This window comes from Mobula hypostoma, chromosome 22, assembly GCF_963921235.1.
Source record: "Mobula hypostoma chromosome 22, sMobHyp1.1, whole genome shotgun sequence".
Lineage (NCBI taxonomy): Eukaryota > Metazoa > Chordata > Chondrichthyes > Myliobatiformes > Myliobatidae > Mobula > Mobula hypostoma.
Genome location: NC_086118.1, coordinates 38,949,838 through 38,967,137, shown reverse-complemented (window position 1 = coordinate 38,967,137; position 17,300 = coordinate 38,949,838). Strand labels below are relative to the sequence as shown.

Below are 17,300 nucleotides of genomic sequence, written 5' to 3'. Positions count from 1 at the left end.
TAATCTGCTCTTCCCTAATGGAAAATGAAAGGATGCAGGAAAAATAGCACAAGTTCCTGTAATTTGGAAAATGAGAATGAGTGGATTGTCCACTTTGTGCAGGCTATATTTTACAATCTGGCACAAGTTTATCTGATGTGCCTGATTCTTATTTAATTTGGGTTTGGTTCTCTGGAGTTCCTAAGATAGGAAGCTTGAGAAGAAAATAATTTTTTAAAATGCTTTCTGATTGAAATGTTAATTTATGCTGAATGCAAAACTGTCTGTTATGAATTCTTAAGTACCAGAGGTAACTGCTCATTGTAGAAGGGAACTATAATCAGGATTTTTCTGTAGCCATTACTACCAACAAAATACTCATCGTTCTATTTGTTCAATAAATCCACTAGATGGCCCTATGTCATTTCTAGTACAAGGAAATGCTGTTTCTTATGACTTTTAAACTAGTTGCTCTGAAATTGTAGAGAATGGGGTGTAATCTGTGGTATTCCACGTAGAAAGTGAAATTTACACCTTGGCATTAAAGTTAAGTGGTGAATTATTCTTAGCCCATTAGTTGACAAGAAAAAAAACAGTGGATTCGACTAAACTTTTAGTTGAGCTATTGATATGAGTGAAATGATCCATTTCGTGGTGGTCTTGTAAATGTTCATAAACTAGAACTATACAGAAACTGACCTTCTGTCAATGTACTGATTACTAACTCCTGTTCCAAAGCCAGGGCCTAGCAGGGAAATGGATTTCTCTGCACATTTCCTTTCATCTGTAAGATCCTTCATGTAATCTGTACTGAAGGAATGCCATTGATTATGATAATCAATTTTTGGCCTTGGAATCCAAGATACCCTGATAATCTGAGGGTTGCATTCTCACTTGATTATCAGGTCAGATGCATGTCTTAGATTGGTTTGTTTTCCAATTGAAAGGAGATCATTTCTAGAACATCACTATCATAATTTTGGTGCTGCCCAATCCTTTTTAAAAACCTTTTCTCTGTTTTTATAGGTAGTTTTTAATGAAAGGATTTGGGTATCTCTCTGTTAGGTAACCTTGATTTTACTCCTTTCTAAATTGTTAAGTAACCTTTGGGAAAATAAATTTGAAGTGGATTCAGTATTCTATGATTCTCCAACCTTTAGATTAATTTGGCCTCATTGTTGAAAACCATGTGATTGAATTTTAAATTGTGCTGTTAATTACTCTATGAATTAAATTATAGTAAATTTAACTAAAATACTGGGTAAGATAATAGATAAGTGGCTAGTTTGTCCTTTATGTTGATAGCATTTGTGTCGAACTAAGTTCAATTTAGAAAAGAATTAATTTTTCCATCTTACACATCTGGCGAGCTTGCCTCTGAGTCTAGTTTGTTTTTGTATTTTTGTGTAGGTTGGTACAGCAAATAGCCTAGAACTTTTGGAGGATCCTAAAGCTGAAGTTGTAGATGAAATTGCTGCTAAACTTGGATTGAGGAAGGTGAGTCATAACTGGTCTTTTCTAACAATACGGCTGTCAGCTCTTACAGCTTTGAGGAGCAAATAGGATGGTAGCATCTGGTCTCCACATGCGAGCAGTTGAATGCAGGAATTGGGTGAAGGGAGTGGAGGGAAGGTAATGCTGGGTGTTGCTATCACAGTTAAGCTGGTGCTGCACAGGCACTGTCTCTCACACACACCATGAGGGATTTTTTGGTGAAGTACGAGTGAAGTTTGAGCACCTGATCACTAAATGGGGAAGAGAAAATTTGAATTTGTCAATTTAAACTTATCTATTTAAGTCTAAGTGAACTTTAATTCATGCCATACCTTAATTCTACCAAAAATTATCTCTTGCTCCCTTCAATAAGTCAAATGGCATTGCAATTTTTATCAATTTTTTTTAAAATTGCACTTTTAAAAAAAAAGTAACCTGAACATTGAAGTACTTTAGCATGGAGCTTTTTTCCAATATTTGAAGCCTGTATTGTTTTTCTTTTATTAACAATAAGCAGATGTGGAGCATTGCTTTACAGTAAATGTAAGTAATTGTTTCCAGCTGTTTTGGACAGCACAATGTAAGACTTTTGGATGAGTGGAAAATAGTTTATTTAACTTCCAGACCTGTGTGAATAGAACAAATATTCTTAAGTTCAGCCACTGCTGTATTCCTGAATTTAAGAAGCATTTTCTGAATAAGAACCACTTAGTGACATGTGCCAAACATCAACCTGTATATGGGATTGTATGATAAGATAAGAGTGTCACTGAGATGCTGTGGTGTGTGACAAATTATTTGGTTGGCAAAAGTAGAATATTGGGTGAGGGAAGGAGCAATTTGTATAAACATGCTTAAGTTGAAACTCTAAACTAAGAAAACGAATGTGTACATATGGTGGATCCATTCTTGGCTTTGTAGTTTGCTTTGGCTAAGCTTTAGCTGCTCTGGTCTAATTTTATGAAACTGAATGAGAGATGAATGCTCTAATGAAGTACCTTCAAAAATTTTACTGCATTAAAATTGTTGCTACCATTTTCTCCTCTTCCTGCTACAGTTTTTCCTCTTGCTTGATAACTGATCTAGTGCATCAATGGAACAGTAGTTGCAATTCCGTACTTTAGGTTCTATTATTAAATCTTATCACATTAATTGTTACGTCCTGTTAATCAAATTCAACAATAAATATTGAAAATATTCAAGCATCATTTAAAAAAGAATATCTAAACTTTATGGAAGTTCTGACCAAAAAACTGTTTACACCAATTTGCAAGCGTTAGTAACAAATTTTGTTGTAAGGTTGATTTGTGAAGCTTTTATCCCATGTTATGGAAATTGAAGCTGAATAAGTAAACTTGGCACTGCTAACTTTAGGGTGTTTGCAAGAACATTTTGACTGGAAACAAAATGGCACTAGAGAACTTCATAATTCAATTAAGTTTTCCTGAGCATCATCTGAAGGTAGTGCCAAGGAAACATAAAAACGTTTGAAGCTCACTAATTATTTAGGTGCATTTGGCTTACTGCATCATCTTGTTTCAGGTTGGTTGGATATTCACAGACCTTCTATCAGAGGACACAAGGAAAGGCACAGTCAAATTCATCAGGAATAAAGTAAGGAATCTTGTGTAAGATTGTGAAAATACTCATACTTAATCATAATGTCTTGCAGGGTGTTCACATGCTTCAAAATTGAAAGTTTTCTCATCTTCAGGAAGAACTGAATTTCCTTCTGGGATTCAGTATTTTATATTTGGGGAATCTGGCTCATGTTATTGTCGTTACATGTCCATCTCAAATTATTTAGCAGTATTTTTGTGTTCTTTGGGCTTTGTGTTCCAAAATTTAAAATGCTGCCACTTAAAGTATAATTGCAGACACCATCTGTGTTTAACAGGTTCCTCTTCTTCAGACAGGCTTCTCATTCCTTCCTAGTTTTGAAGTATGAAAGCAAAATAATTTCGTAGTGGCATTAGAGTTGGAATTAAAGCAAGTGTGAAGGTTCAGAATGATTAATAAAACAAAGTAGATTGGAACTTTACACTCAAGGAATTTTGCTCTCCCCCGCCCCCAGTACATATATTTCTAATATTTTAGGTTCCATTATTAAATCTTATCACATTGATTGTTACGTCTTGTCAATCTAATTCAACAATAAATATTGAAAATATTCAAACTTTAAAAAAAAATTAAGTATTTTGTTGCGTCCTTTTACAACAGATCTGTAAATGTTGACAGTATAAATTTATATCCATTCAAAAATGTCCTCTTTGTTTATCGTTAATACCAATGACCCATATAAAGTAACTTTTCCTTTAATTTTTCAAAATCTTTACCTGATACAAGTATGGCAATTACTTCATTGGGTTATTAACAAATGAAAATCTTAACTGTTGTTAGATTAAGTCCTTATTTTGGTTATTTAACCTTTCCACAGTCTGAGTTACGTAATTTTTGATTATTGAGAACCATCTGTTTAAATAATGAATGATGATGATGATGTGCAGTTCATTGACCAAGAAACAAAAACAGGAAACAGTGTTTTAAATGTGCACTTGATGTTTATAATCTTTGGGCATATTCAACACAGCCTATGAGATTGACATTTGTTGCAATCCAGGAACCTGCATTTCATGTTCATAGTGGTAACCGTGCAATCATAAAGGAACTGTGCATCTTCGTCATGCCCAGTAGCACCCTGTCCTCGGCCCAGTTGTACTTCTGTTTCCTTCTCACAACCCATACTGCTGTCGAGCTTTATCATCTGCAGACTTGAATATTTTACACTTGCCGCATCAAATTCTTTCAGATAGGTTGTGACCTAGCACCAGTGTCTGATATTTCATGGTCACAGGCTCAACTGAAAATGGCTCATTTATCTGATGATTTTGTCCATTAATTGGTCCTGAATCCATAACAGTGTATTAAACTCAAAACTGTAAAAATCTCCTTGTGTGACACTTCCTGGAAGTCCATCAACACCATATCATCTTGTTTTCCCTTGTCCTATTTTCTCCAGTACTAGTGTTCCTTTTCTATTTGGAGAATCACATTTACTCTAGACTTATAGGACCACTATTTTCAAGAGGTTCTTGTGTTAACTTTCTTGAAGAAACAAATATATTTGTTAAATTTCTCTGCCATTTCCTTAATGCAATTTCTCCTGCATCAATTTGAGGAACCTGCATTAACTTCAGCTTTTCTCCTTTTTTTTTACATAACTTTTGTAATTGCTTTTGAAGTTTCTCACTTGTATTACTGTAACAATGTACTGGTCCTCCTTTGAGGCAGTTTCAGAATTCAGCAATCCTTCGGCATATTGCTTTTTTGGCCATGTATAACCCCATTCCTTTGATCTAATGTTGTATTTAACTTAACAGTCATAGTAAAATACTTTTCATGTTGGGTCTTTGACTCAAAAAGATGTATATTACTTGTAGACCTAGCAAGCACAGCTGCTTATGGAGAAAGAGTAAAGAAATCTATTCAAAGGTGTCTAGGAGTTCAAGTGTAATCAAGTTTATGATAAATTTGTTGTTGTGGCAGTGGCTAGGATACAATTAATATTATTTGGAGCATCCTATTAGGAAACGGCACTGTTTCAGAGTGTACTCCTTGTATTCTGCAACATGAGAAATTTCAGGTGAGGAAGAAAGATATAGCGTGGCTTCCATGGGTGTTATAAGTTAATCGCATTATGTAAGGGTTTTTACAATTTATTGCTGATTTTGATTCGATAAAGGAAGAAATACTGTTTCCTTGGATTAGTATTGATTTTACTTAGACGAACTTGGAGTTAATGAGGTACTCAAGGAATATAAAGAATGTAAAAAGAATCTTAAGAAAGAAATTAGAAAAGCTAAAAGAAGATACGAGTCTGCTTTGGCAAGTAAGGTAAAAATAAATCCAAAGGGTTTCTACAGTTATGTTAGTGGCAAAAGGATAGTGAGGGATAAAATTGGTGCCTTGGAGAATCAGAGTGGACGGTTATGTGAGGAGCCAAAAGAGATGGGGGAGATTTTGAACAATTTCTTTTCTTCGGTATTCACTAAGGAGAAGGATATTGAATTGTGTAAGGTAAAGGAAACAAGTAGGGTAGTTATGGAAAGTATGACAATTAAAGAAGAGGAAGTACTGACACTTTTAAGGAATATAAAAGTGGATAAGTCTCTGGGTCCTGACAGGATATTCCCTAGGACTTTGAGGGAAGTTAGTGTAGAAATAGCAGGGGCTCTGACAGAAATATTTCAAATGTCATTAGAAACAGGAATGGTGCTGGAGGATTGGCGTATTGCTCATGTGGTTCCATTGTTTAAAAAGGGTTCTAAGAGTAAACCTGGCAATTATCGGCCTGTGAGTTTGACATCAGTGGTGGGTAAATTGATGGAAAGTATTCTTAGAGATGGTATATATAATTTTCTGGATAGACAGGGTCTGATTAGGAACAGTCAACATGGATTTGTGCATGGAAGGTCATGTTTGACAAATCTTACTGAATTTTTTGATGAGGTTACTAAAAAAGTTGAGGGTAAAGCGGTGGATGTTGTCTATATGGACTCCAGTAAGGCCTTTGACAAGGTTCCACACGGAAGGTTAGTTAGGAAGGTTCAATCGTTAGGCATTAATATGGAAGTAGTAAAATGGATTCAGCAGTGGCTAGATGGGAGACGCCAGAGAGTAGTGGTGGATAACTGTGTGTCAGATTGGAGGACGGTGTGTAGCGGTGTGCCTCAAGGATCTGTACTGGGTCCAATGTTGTTTGTAATATATATTGATGATCTCGATGATGGGGTGGTAAATTGGATTAGTAAGTATGCAGATGATACTAAGGTGGTGTTGTGGATGATGAGGTAGGTTTTCAAAACTTGCAGAGAGATTTAGGACAGTTAGAAGAGCAGGCTGAAAGATGGCAGATGGAGTTTAATGCTGAAAAAGAATGCTTTAGAATAGAGGGATCTAGGAATAATGGTGCATAGTTCCCTGAGGATGGAATCTCATGTGGATAGGGTGGTGAAGAAAGCTTTTGGTTTGCTGGCCTTTATTAATCAGAGCATTGAGTATTGGAGTTGGGATGTAATGTTGAATTTGTATAAGGCATTGGTAAGGCCAAATTTGGAGTATTGTGTACAGTTCTGGTCACCGAATTATAGGAAGGATGTCAATAAAATTGAGAGCGTACAGAGGAGGTTTACTAAAATGTTGCCTGGGTTTCATCTCCTAAGTTACAGAGAAAGTTTGAACAAGTTAGGTCTTTATTCTTTGGAGCATAGAAGGTTGAGGGGAGACTTGATAGAGGTGTTTAAAATTATGAGGGGGATTGATAGTGTTGACGTGGTTAGACTTTTTCCATTGAGAGTGGGGAAGATTCAAACAAGAGGGCATGGGTTGAGAATTAGAGGAAGAAAGTTTAGGGGTAATATGAGGGGGAACTTCTTTACTCAGAGAGTGATAGCTGTGTGGAATGAGCTTCTAGCAGAAGTGGTTGAGGCAGGTTCTATGTTGTCGTTTAAAGTTAAATTGAATAGATATATGGACAGGAAAGGAATGGAGGGTTATGGGCTGAGTGCAGGTTGGTGGGAATAGGATAGGGTAAGAGTTTGGCACGGACTAGAAGGGCCGAGATGGCCTGTTTCCGTGCTATAATTGTATATGGTTATATGAACGAAGGAAATGGAGATAACACTACAGTAAAATGAAGTGTTTTACTGTAGTATGGTATGCTCTCCCATAAGCCTTAGTGGAGGCATGGACAATTGAATTTTCAAAAAAAATCATAAATATTTGAGGAAGACAAAACTAAAAGGCTAGAAAGAGCTTTTGAATTTCCTTATCATGGTGCCGTCTTGGGCATAAAGACCCCATAGAATATTTGCTGATAATAGCCTGGTCATTATTGCCAGTAATTGCTTTTTAATTTTTCACTCAGAGAATCAGAATCGGGTTTATTATCTCTGGCATATGTCATGAAATTTGTTTTGCAGTGGTAGTGTAGTGCAATACATAAAATATACAATAAGAAATATTATAAAATTAAGTAGAGCAAAATAGTGAGGTAGTGTTCGTGTACTGTTCAACAATCTGAAGGTGAGGAGAAACAGCTGTCCTAAAATGTTGAGTGTTGGTCTTCAGGTTCCTGTACTTCTTCCCTGATGGTAGTAATGAGAAAAGGGCATGTCCTGGGTGATGGTGATCCTCAGTGAAGGATACCACCTTTTTGAGGCATCACCTGTTGAAGATGTCCTCAATGGTGGGGAGGCCAGTGCCCATGATGGTGCTGATTGAGTTTCCAACCCTCTGCACCATTTTACAATCCTGTACATTGGCCCCTCCATTCCAGACAGTGATGCATCCAGTTAGAGTGCTCGCCACAGAACATCTGTAGAAATTCACTAGTGAAGGCTGACTTACTTCTGGTCTAGTTCTGAAGCTGATAAGAGTTGGGCAGACTCTCATAAATAGAACAAGAGGTTTTGAGGGGATGGTTAGTTGTATGGGAGGTTAGGCACTCTTACCATTTTTACTTTGGCATGCTGTTGATGAAAGAATCTTTGATTCCATCTTGACTGCTGCTCATCTATTTTGAGTGGTTGTGGACCAGGGATACTCTAACCATGAATTGGTTAGAATATTGCATTTTATGAAGCATTGAGAACCTCATTGATTTGCTGTCTCTGTCCTCTTGATAATCTTTCCCTGGAGAATCTTTTTAAGAGTTCTTGTTTCATATGAGCAAAAGACATATGCCCATCAGAGCTTGTAATAGGAAATTAAAGCTTTGCTGTTGGTGTTGCTGGGAGAGGTAGTTGATATTGCCATGCCAGTGGAATTAGAGGCTTGGAGGGTTTGGAGAACTAATGTTGGTGGTGTTTTTATCTTTACCTTGATAGAGGTAGTCCAGGTCTCATTGTGTAGAGGAGAGCATGAATCACTCCTGTGTGGTGGATGGTCAGCTTTGTGGCACGTTTGAGGTTGTGATCTTCATATACTTTCCCTCAGAAGCCAGAGGCTGTGCTGACACACTGAAGGTGATGGTGAATTACATCTTTGTGGTTCATATTTGCTGAGAAGTGGTTAAAATATGTTGTAGAGACATGTGGGAGACTGGTTTCAGCTGTCTTTCCTGTCTGCATAAATAAATGGATAAATTTCACCAGCTTATACTGTAGCATGAGACTATCCACTATTTTAACAGTGGCTTGTAAATGGGTTATATTTATGTTTAGTAATTTTAAATGCTAATGTTTTATTTTTCTGTTAGGATGCACATTTTCTAAGTGCAGAAGAGTGCATCACAGCAGGAGATTTCCAGAACAAACATCCCAATGCTTGCCGACTTTCTCCTGATGGTCATTTCGGATCTAAGTTTGTTACCGTCTTGGCAACAGGTAAATGCTGATTCTGTCTATGATCAAATCTCAGTTTGTGAAAAAATATTATAAAATAGAAATGGAACCTGCATACTTAGTGGTCTGTTTATGTAAATTTTACTTGCCACAACACACAATACCCATAATTACATAACAAAAAAGTTGTTCTGTCCCTATAATGAACTGCCTGCAATTCTCACGCTGTTTAATGGAATAGGATCAGATGTTATTTAAAATATAGTGTTTAGCATATCTGGATATGTCCAATCAAAAAAATTGTAGAAGCTACAATCTGACATGATCAAAAGTTTATTTGCAAAGTTGATAATTTTACAGTTGGGTTGTCTATGTAATAAGGGTGCAGTGGAAACTTTCAAAGAAATTGATACTGTAAATATTTAATTTTCCACAGCACAGTTTCTTCACTCCCTTGCTCATTGAGCATATTTCACATTTCAAATTTTATGTCATTTATTTCTTTAGGGGGCCCCGATAATCAGGTTCATTTTGAAGGGTACCAGGTTTCCAATCAGTGCATGGCATTAGTGGGTGATGACTGTTTTCTGCCATGTCGAGACGCACCTGAACTGGGATATGTAAAGGAGTCTTCCAGTGAACAGTATGTTCCTGATGTTTTCTATAAGGTAACTACCAAACTCTTTGCATTGTAGTGCCTTATAACCTGAAGAACAAATACAACTGCTTTAATTGTGACTTATTTGTCAGCATAAGCATTCCTTAAAAGTGGAGAGAGAGGAGTGGGAAGCAATGAAAAGCAAGTTCCAAAATAGAAAACCAATGATAATGTGTTGTAATGATTTAACTTTGTAATAATGTGTAAAGAAAAATTCTTATTTGGTGGAGTAAATGGCCATTGCTCTCAAAATATTCTTTTTTTTATTTGAAGTTTCATTTGACTGTAAGCTAAACTGCCATTGATATCCTCTCCTTTAAGCCTGCTAGCTCCTATCTCTTTAGCAAAGTTCAAAGTAAATTGCCTTTTTTTCCACCTGAGTTCATCCAGCTCTTGCTGGAAACCTCATTCTGGGCTTTACTATCTCTAGATTCAACTATACCAATACTTGCCAGTCTAACGTACAGAAAACCATGTTTGTAAACTACTGCACAGGAGACCATTCTGACTATCAAGTGTTTTAAAGAAAAAGTTACCTATTTCCTCTTTAAAAATTACTATTACATGCTGAACCCCACTGGTCATTGCAACTCTATATTTGGAACATGATTGCTATTTCCTTTGATAGCTACTCTAAATCGTTTGCCCAGAAACAGAAATTGTTTTGGTTTTGTATTAAAACCGGTCATAGCTTTGCTAAACTCCCCCTTTATCATCGTTTTGCCAAGAATAGCATTGCCAATTTCTCTATGATCTCAGCTTAACTGGACTTCCTTTTCTCTATATAATCATGATAAATCTTTCACTATCTACAATTCCTCAAGACACCTGGAGTATTGTGTGTAGTTTTGGTATCCAAGTTTGAGGAAGGACATTCTTGCTATTGAGGGAGTGCAGCGTAGGTTCGCAAGGTTAATTCCCCGGATGGCAGGACTGTCATATGTTGAAGGATTAGAGCAACTGGGCTTGTATACACTGTAATTTAGAAGGATGAGAGGGGATCTGATTGAAACATATAAGATTATTAAGGGATTGGACACGCTGGAGGCATGAAGCACGTTCCCGCTGATGGGTGAGTCCAGAACCAGAGGCCACAGTTTAAGAATAAGGAGTGGGCCATTTAGAACAGAGTTGAGGAAAAATTTTTCACCCAGAGAGTGGTGGATATATGGAATGCTCTGGCCCAGAAGGCAGTGGAGGCCAAGTCTCTGGATGCTTTCAAGAAAGAGATAGTGGAATCAAAGGTTATGGGGATAAGGCAGGAACTGGATACTGATTGTGGATGATCAGCCATGATCGCAATGAATGGTGGTGCTGGCTCAAAGGGCCGAATGGCCTACTCCTGTACCGATTGTCTGTTGTCAATAGCCTGCTATAATATGGCATCCACATTCAGCTGATTCCATTTCTATGTAAGCAGTGATAGTCAGTGAAGTATCTGCAAAGGTTTTCCTTTTAATTCTGGCAGCATTATCTGAATAGTGCAAGTGATATATTTTGGACTACTCTGCATTCTTCCATTTCTGGCCGCTTGAGCTTCCCCAAATTTAATCTTTACCATTGGTGTCCATGCTTTCAGCTGCTAAGTCTGTAACATGCAGAATTTCTTTCCTAAGTAATTATATACTTTTTGCTTTTGAAGGTTTAAGGTGCTCCTTAAAACATTTCTTCTTGATGAAGCAGTTAATTATCTGTCCTACTATCTCCTTGGGTGGTTGTAATTCTAAATCCTGTAAAGTCCCCAATAACTTCACTACATGACCAACTTGTACAATAATTGTATGCAAGACTCAATCTGTGGCCTAATTAGTGATTTATGTTTTGAAAAGTCGACTATTTATACTCTTTGCTTCTATTTGTAAAGCCAAATATTGCATTCATTTTCCTGAATTAAAGCTTTTATTTAATTTATCAAATCCCTGTCATTGGTTTGTAAATGTGAAGCTACTTTTCTGACCTCCCCAACCTTTAAAGCTATTATTTTTATTCTTCCTTCCAAATGTCCCTCTACAAACTTTGCATTCAATTTCATCCCCAATGTGCTTCTTTTTGCCATTTGCCTCTTTTGCTACTTGTCAGTTGCTATGTTTATCAGCTTAATATGTTATATTAATATATATATAAATGCATACATAAATTGTGAATTTGTTAAATGTTCCAATAAATGAGCTGGCATGGTGAATTATTTTTTTCTCTCATAGGATATAGACAAGTTTGGTAACGAAATTACACAGTTGGCACGGCCATTGCCAGTTGAGTACCTGATCATAGATGTAAGTGCGAGCTAAGGTACATTTCTAACCCTGAATTTGCTTGTTCTGTAGTTCATCTTGCCTGGGGTATTGCACAAAATATAGAGATGGCTTTCATTGACTAATGCTCAGTTTACTTCTATAGTTCTACAGTACTGGTTAAAAGCTGCTGTGCCTCAATATATGATTCATGTTCCAAAAACAGATTTAAATAGATTTATACCACTGTATTCATAACTGAGGTTAAATTGGCAGAGATGTGTAGATGTTGTACTTCATCCCTCTCCTCCTCCTCCTCCAATTTATTTCAGCAACTGTGACACAAAATGGATTTAGACAAGATATGTGGATGTACTTGACTGAAATTCTGTTATGTACTTAAAATATGCAAAATGCACTAAGTTAATATTAATCTAAATAAGTATTTCTCTTGGGTAACTCTTCTGGCAAACTTCAAAAAATGTGTGTTTTTAAATATAACGGGCATGATAAGTTTCAGAGTGGACATGAACTTTGACTCTTCCAGTGACAAGACTGGTTAAGCTCATGACTAGCTGAGTTATAAAGACTAGGAAGGCACTGCTATCGGTTTCATATCTTGCTCAGTTAGTTACTGTCCTCAAGGTGGACAGTTCACTTGTACCTTGTTGAAGGGATTACTACAATGGAGAAGGAAATGAATTTGCTCAAGTTATCCACACCTGGTGCCTTTTGCTGTGTGAGTGCAAGTTGTGATTATCATTTCTTAACATTTAAGGTTCACAATAGAAGGTGAAGATAGGGTTGCAGAGCAGCTGTCATTTGTACGTTTGTGCATTTGTGTACCAAAAGTGAATTAATGCTTTTGATCAAGAAAAGGGGAGAAAAAATTGTCTAGTCCTATTGAATTGCTGATTAGTGGTGAAGGTAGTGATAACAGTGTAATTGAATATCAAAGGGAGGTGATTGGGTGTTTTTGGTTTTCATTGTATTATTCAGGTTATGTAGGCATTATCTAATGTAAAAGAGTTTGTTTTTAATTTTAGTATGTATTCTAAAACATTTGGTTGCTGTCTTAAAAAGCAGTAACTTTGCCATTACTCTCTTTGCCGTTACTCTGTTTAAAGGTTTCTGTTCCCTGTGTGGCTCATTAATAAAACCTATTGTCATAAATATGAATTACTATCTGTCAATGAGATTTCTCTCGGTGAAGTGAAGATGTAAAGGATTATGGCATGTCAGCAGTATTATTAACACAGTAGCTATTGCAAGAAACTTCAGAAAAGGTCTGAATGAAACTTGAAACAGCTTAGTGTTTGCCAGTACATTGAAATGTTTAGATAGTGAAAATGAGTACCGTGCAGGTGTTGAAAGTGCTGATCTGAACCATTAGTAGTTTTCCCAGTAGATGCTTGTTACAGTTCTGTTTTCTGCATTATGTTATAAAACTTTGGCACCCTGTGTACATTCAATTTTAAAATTTGTGTTTGATTCTCTTTAATTACATCAGTTAAATTATATTTATTATAGAAAGCACAATATAGGCCCTTCGGCCCACAAAGCTGTGCCAAACATGTCCTTAGAAATTATCTAGGGTTACCCATAGCCCTCTCTTTTTCTGAGCTCCATGTACCTGTCCAGGAGTCTCTTAAAAGACCCTATCGTATCTGCCTCCACCTCTGTTGCTGGCAGCCCATTCCACACACTCAGCATTCTCTGCGTTTAAAAACAACAACAACTTACCCCTGACATCTCCTCTGTACCTACTTTCAAGCACCCTAAAACTGTGCCCTCTTGTGATAGCCATTTCAGCCCTGGGAAAAAGCCTCTGACTATCCACACGATCAATGCCTCTCATCATCTTGTACACCTCTATCAGGTCACCTCTCACCCTCCATTGCTCAAAGGAGAAAAGGCCAAGTTCACTCAACCTATTCTCATAAGGCATGCTCCTCAATCTGGGCAGCATCCTTGTAAATCTTCTTTCCACTTTTTCTGTAGTTTTCATATCTTTCCTGTAGCGAGGTGACCAGAACTGAGCACGGTACTCCAAGTGGGGCCTGACCAAGGTCCTATATAGCTGTAACATTACCTCTCGGCTCTTAAACTCAATCCCACGATTGATGAAGGCGAATGCACCATATGCCGCCTTAACCACAGTCAACCTGCGTAGCAGCTTTTAGTGTCCTACTAGACAATGGGGTGACCCGTTGGGGCACCCTTTGAGAGAAGGGTAGTGCAGTCTGATATGACCAGAATGAACATTAAATTTTCCTGAATGCTATTGGTATCACTTTGCTTTGGGAGCTGAAGTAGAAAACCTCAGTATTAAAGAAGGACGACGTGTAGCAAAGCAAATATAGCTCCTCATTTACGAAGGACACTTTTGATGGCATCATTTCTGGTTTATCTGCCACCCTCGTGCTTCTCGTTGTCATTCTGGAGGTGTGCAGTCCTTTCATCCCCCATCTCTTCAGCTCTTCTGTTCGCTGTTTGTCTCTGATCCTGGAGATGTGCATGCCTCCCCTCCACTGTCTTCTTCTCTCATCTTTTTTTTTGTCCTGACTCTGATCCTGAAGTAGTGTGGCCCTGGCCTCATTCGATTCTTGTTCTCTCTCTGTCCTTGCCGCTTCCCGACGATGTTTGGCATCATCCCTTGACCATAATGACCCCCTTCCCTTTCCACACGGCATAATTAGGCTGACCATTTTTTTTTACCCTAATGCTGGACAGAAGATACGAAGCACTAACACCAAAGGATGCTGATTATTCTTGATGATGTGGTTGGCGCTCTCCTAAATGGACGTGATATAGTCACCACTGTCCTTTGACTGTAGCAGTGGGTTCTATGGGTGTCTCAAAGTACGTCATTAAAATAAGATTTAATTATCTCTTATTGATGGGTGGCAGTTAGATCTGTCCCAATCCTGCACATGCTGGTGATTAGCAGAATGTGACCCCTCAAAATCCCTCCCTCTCCCTTCCCCCATCCCAGTTTCACTCTGCCCCCTTCCCCAGCTGCCTATCACCTCCCTCATGGTTCCGCCTCCTCCTACTACCCATTGTGCTTTCCCCATTCCTTCTTCACTTTTACTGCCTATCCCTTCCCTGCTTCCCCTTCCCCCCCCTTTAACTTTCCTCTTACTGGTTTTTCACCTGGAGCCTACCAGCCTTCTCCTTCCCAACCTCCCCCCACCTTCTTTATAGGGCCTCTGCCCCTTCCCTCTTCAGTCCTGATGAAGGGTTCCAGCCCGAAATGTTGACTGTTCTTTTCCACGGATGCTGCCCGACCTGCTGAGTTCCTCCAGCGTGTTGTGCATGTTGCTTTGACCCCAGCATTTGCAGATTATTTTGTGCCCTCGAAATAGAGCTGCCCTGCCCTTTTGCTCCGGTAGGTGTCGCTGCTGAGGCTGGCCATGCACATGCGTCGGGCTGTGGTGTCCCGATTTCCATGATGGCTGATCGGGTCTCGGGTGAAAGCCAGCCTGTTGATTTTTGGCGAATGAGCAATTTTATATGAATATATAACCCTGAACTTTGCCTGCATTCTGTAAGTTAGCGCATTTTAATTCGATGTAGCCAAAAAACGTGCCGCTGTAATGCAGCATTTGCGCTGATTGGAGAGGTCACAAACAGAGCATGAGAGTTTTAGTGGTATATAGATGGACTCAGACCCCAAGATCCCTCTGATCCTCTACACTGCCAAGAGTCTTATCATTAATACTATATTCTGCCTTCAGACTTGACCTACCAAAATGAACCACTTCACACTTTTCTGGGTTGAACTCCATCCACTATTTCTCAGCTCAGTTTTGCATCCTATCGATGTCCTGCTGTAACCGCTAACAGCCCTGCACACTATCTACAACACCCCCAACCTTTGTCTCATCAGCAAATTTACCAACCCATCCCTCCACTTCCTCACCCAGGTCATTTATAAAAGTCACGAAGAGAAGGTGTCCCAGAACAGATCCCTGAGGCGCGTCACTGGTCACTGACTTCCATGCAGAATATGACCCATCTACAACCGCTCCTTGCCTTCTGTGGGCAAGCCAATTCTGGATCCACAAAGCAAGGTCCCCTTGGATTCATAAATCCAGCCTCTCAGGATCTTTTCCATCAACTTACCAACCACTAAAGTAAGACTCACTGGTCTATAATTTCCTGGGCTACCTCTACTCCCTTTCTTGAATAAGGGAACAGCATCTGCAACCCTCCAATCCTCTGGAACCTCTCCTGTCCCCATTGATGATGCAAAGATCATCACCTAGAGGCTCAGCAATCTCCTCCCTCGCCTCCCACAGTAGCCTAGGGTACATCTCATCGGGTCCCGGAGACTTATCCAACTTGATGCTTTCCAAAGGCTCAAGCACGTCCTCTTTCTTAATGTCTATATGCTCAAGCTTTTCAGTCCGTTGTAAGTCATCCCTACAATTGTCAAGATCATTTTCTGTAGTGAATACTGAAGCAAAGTATTCATTAAGTACCTCTGCTATCTCCTCCAGTTCCTTACACACTTTTCCATTTTCACACTTGATTGGACCTATTCTCTCACGATTTATCCTTTTGCTTTTCACATACTTGTAGAATGCCTTGCGGTTTTCTTTAATCCTGCTCTCCAAGGCCTTCTTGTGGCCCCTTCTGGCTCTCCAAATTTCATTCTTAAGCTCCTTCCTGCTAGCCTTATAACCTTTTGATCTCCATCATTACCTAGTTTCTTGAACCTTTTGTAAGTTTTTCTTCTTGACTGGATTTTCAACAGCCTTTGTACACCACAGTTCCTGTACCCTACCATCCATTCGCTGTCTCATTGGAACGTACCTATGCAGAACACCACACAAATATCCCCTGAACATTTGCCATATTCCTGCCGTACATTTCCCTGAGAACATCTGTTCCAATTTATGCTTCCAAGTTCCTGCCTGATAGCTTCATATTTCCCCTTACTCCAATTAAACGCTTTCCTAACTTGTCTGTTCCTACCCCTCTCCAGTGCTATGGTAAAGGAGATAGAGTTGTGATCACTATCTCCAAAATGCTCTCCCACTGAGAGAGCTGACACCTGACCAGGTTCCCTTCCCTATACCAGATCAAGTACAGCCTCTCCTCTTGTAGGCTTATCTACATATTGTGTCAGGAAACCTTACTGAACACATCTAACAAACTCCACCCCATCTAAACCCCTTGCCCTAGGGAAATGCCAGTAAATATTTGGAAAATTAAGATCTCCCACCATGACAACCCTGTTATTATTACTCCTTTCCAGAATCTGTCTCCCTATCTGCTCTTTGATCTCCCTGTTACTATTGGGTGGTTTATATATAAAAAAAACACCCAGTAGAGTTATTGACCCCTTCCTGTTTTTAACTTCCACCCGCAGAAACTCAGTAGACAATCCCTCCATGACTTACTCCTTTTCTGCAGCCGTGACACCGTCTCTGATCAGCAGTGCCACGCCCCCACCTCTTTTGCCTCCCTCCCTGTCCTTGCTGAAACATCTAAGGCCTGGCACTCTGTGTAACCATTCCTGCCCCTGAGCTATCCAAGTCTGTAATGGCCACAACATCATAGCTCCAAGTACTGATCCACGCTCTA

At 38.9% G+C, this 17,300-nt stretch overlaps 1 protein-coding gene across 1 annotated transcript in view; it reads left to right on the top strand.

The window, feature by feature from the left end:
* Nucleotides 1-17,300, top strand: part of nploc4 (NPL4 homolog, ubiquitin recognition factor) — a 60,827-nt gene that overhangs the window by 30,466 nt on the left and 13,061 nt on the right. The window contains exons 9-13 of the mRNA XM_063074464.1: nt 1,390-1,476; nt 3,016-3,087; nt 8,732-8,858; nt 9,324-9,484; nt 11,676-11,747. Coding sequence (XP_062930534.1) covers nt 1,390-1,476; nt 3,016-3,087; nt 8,732-8,858; nt 9,324-9,484; nt 11,676-11,747 — 519 coding nt within the window. The remainder of the gene's footprint in view (nt 1-1,389; nt 1,477-3,015; nt 3,088-8,731; nt 8,859-9,323; nt 9,485-11,675; nt 11,748-17,300) is intronic.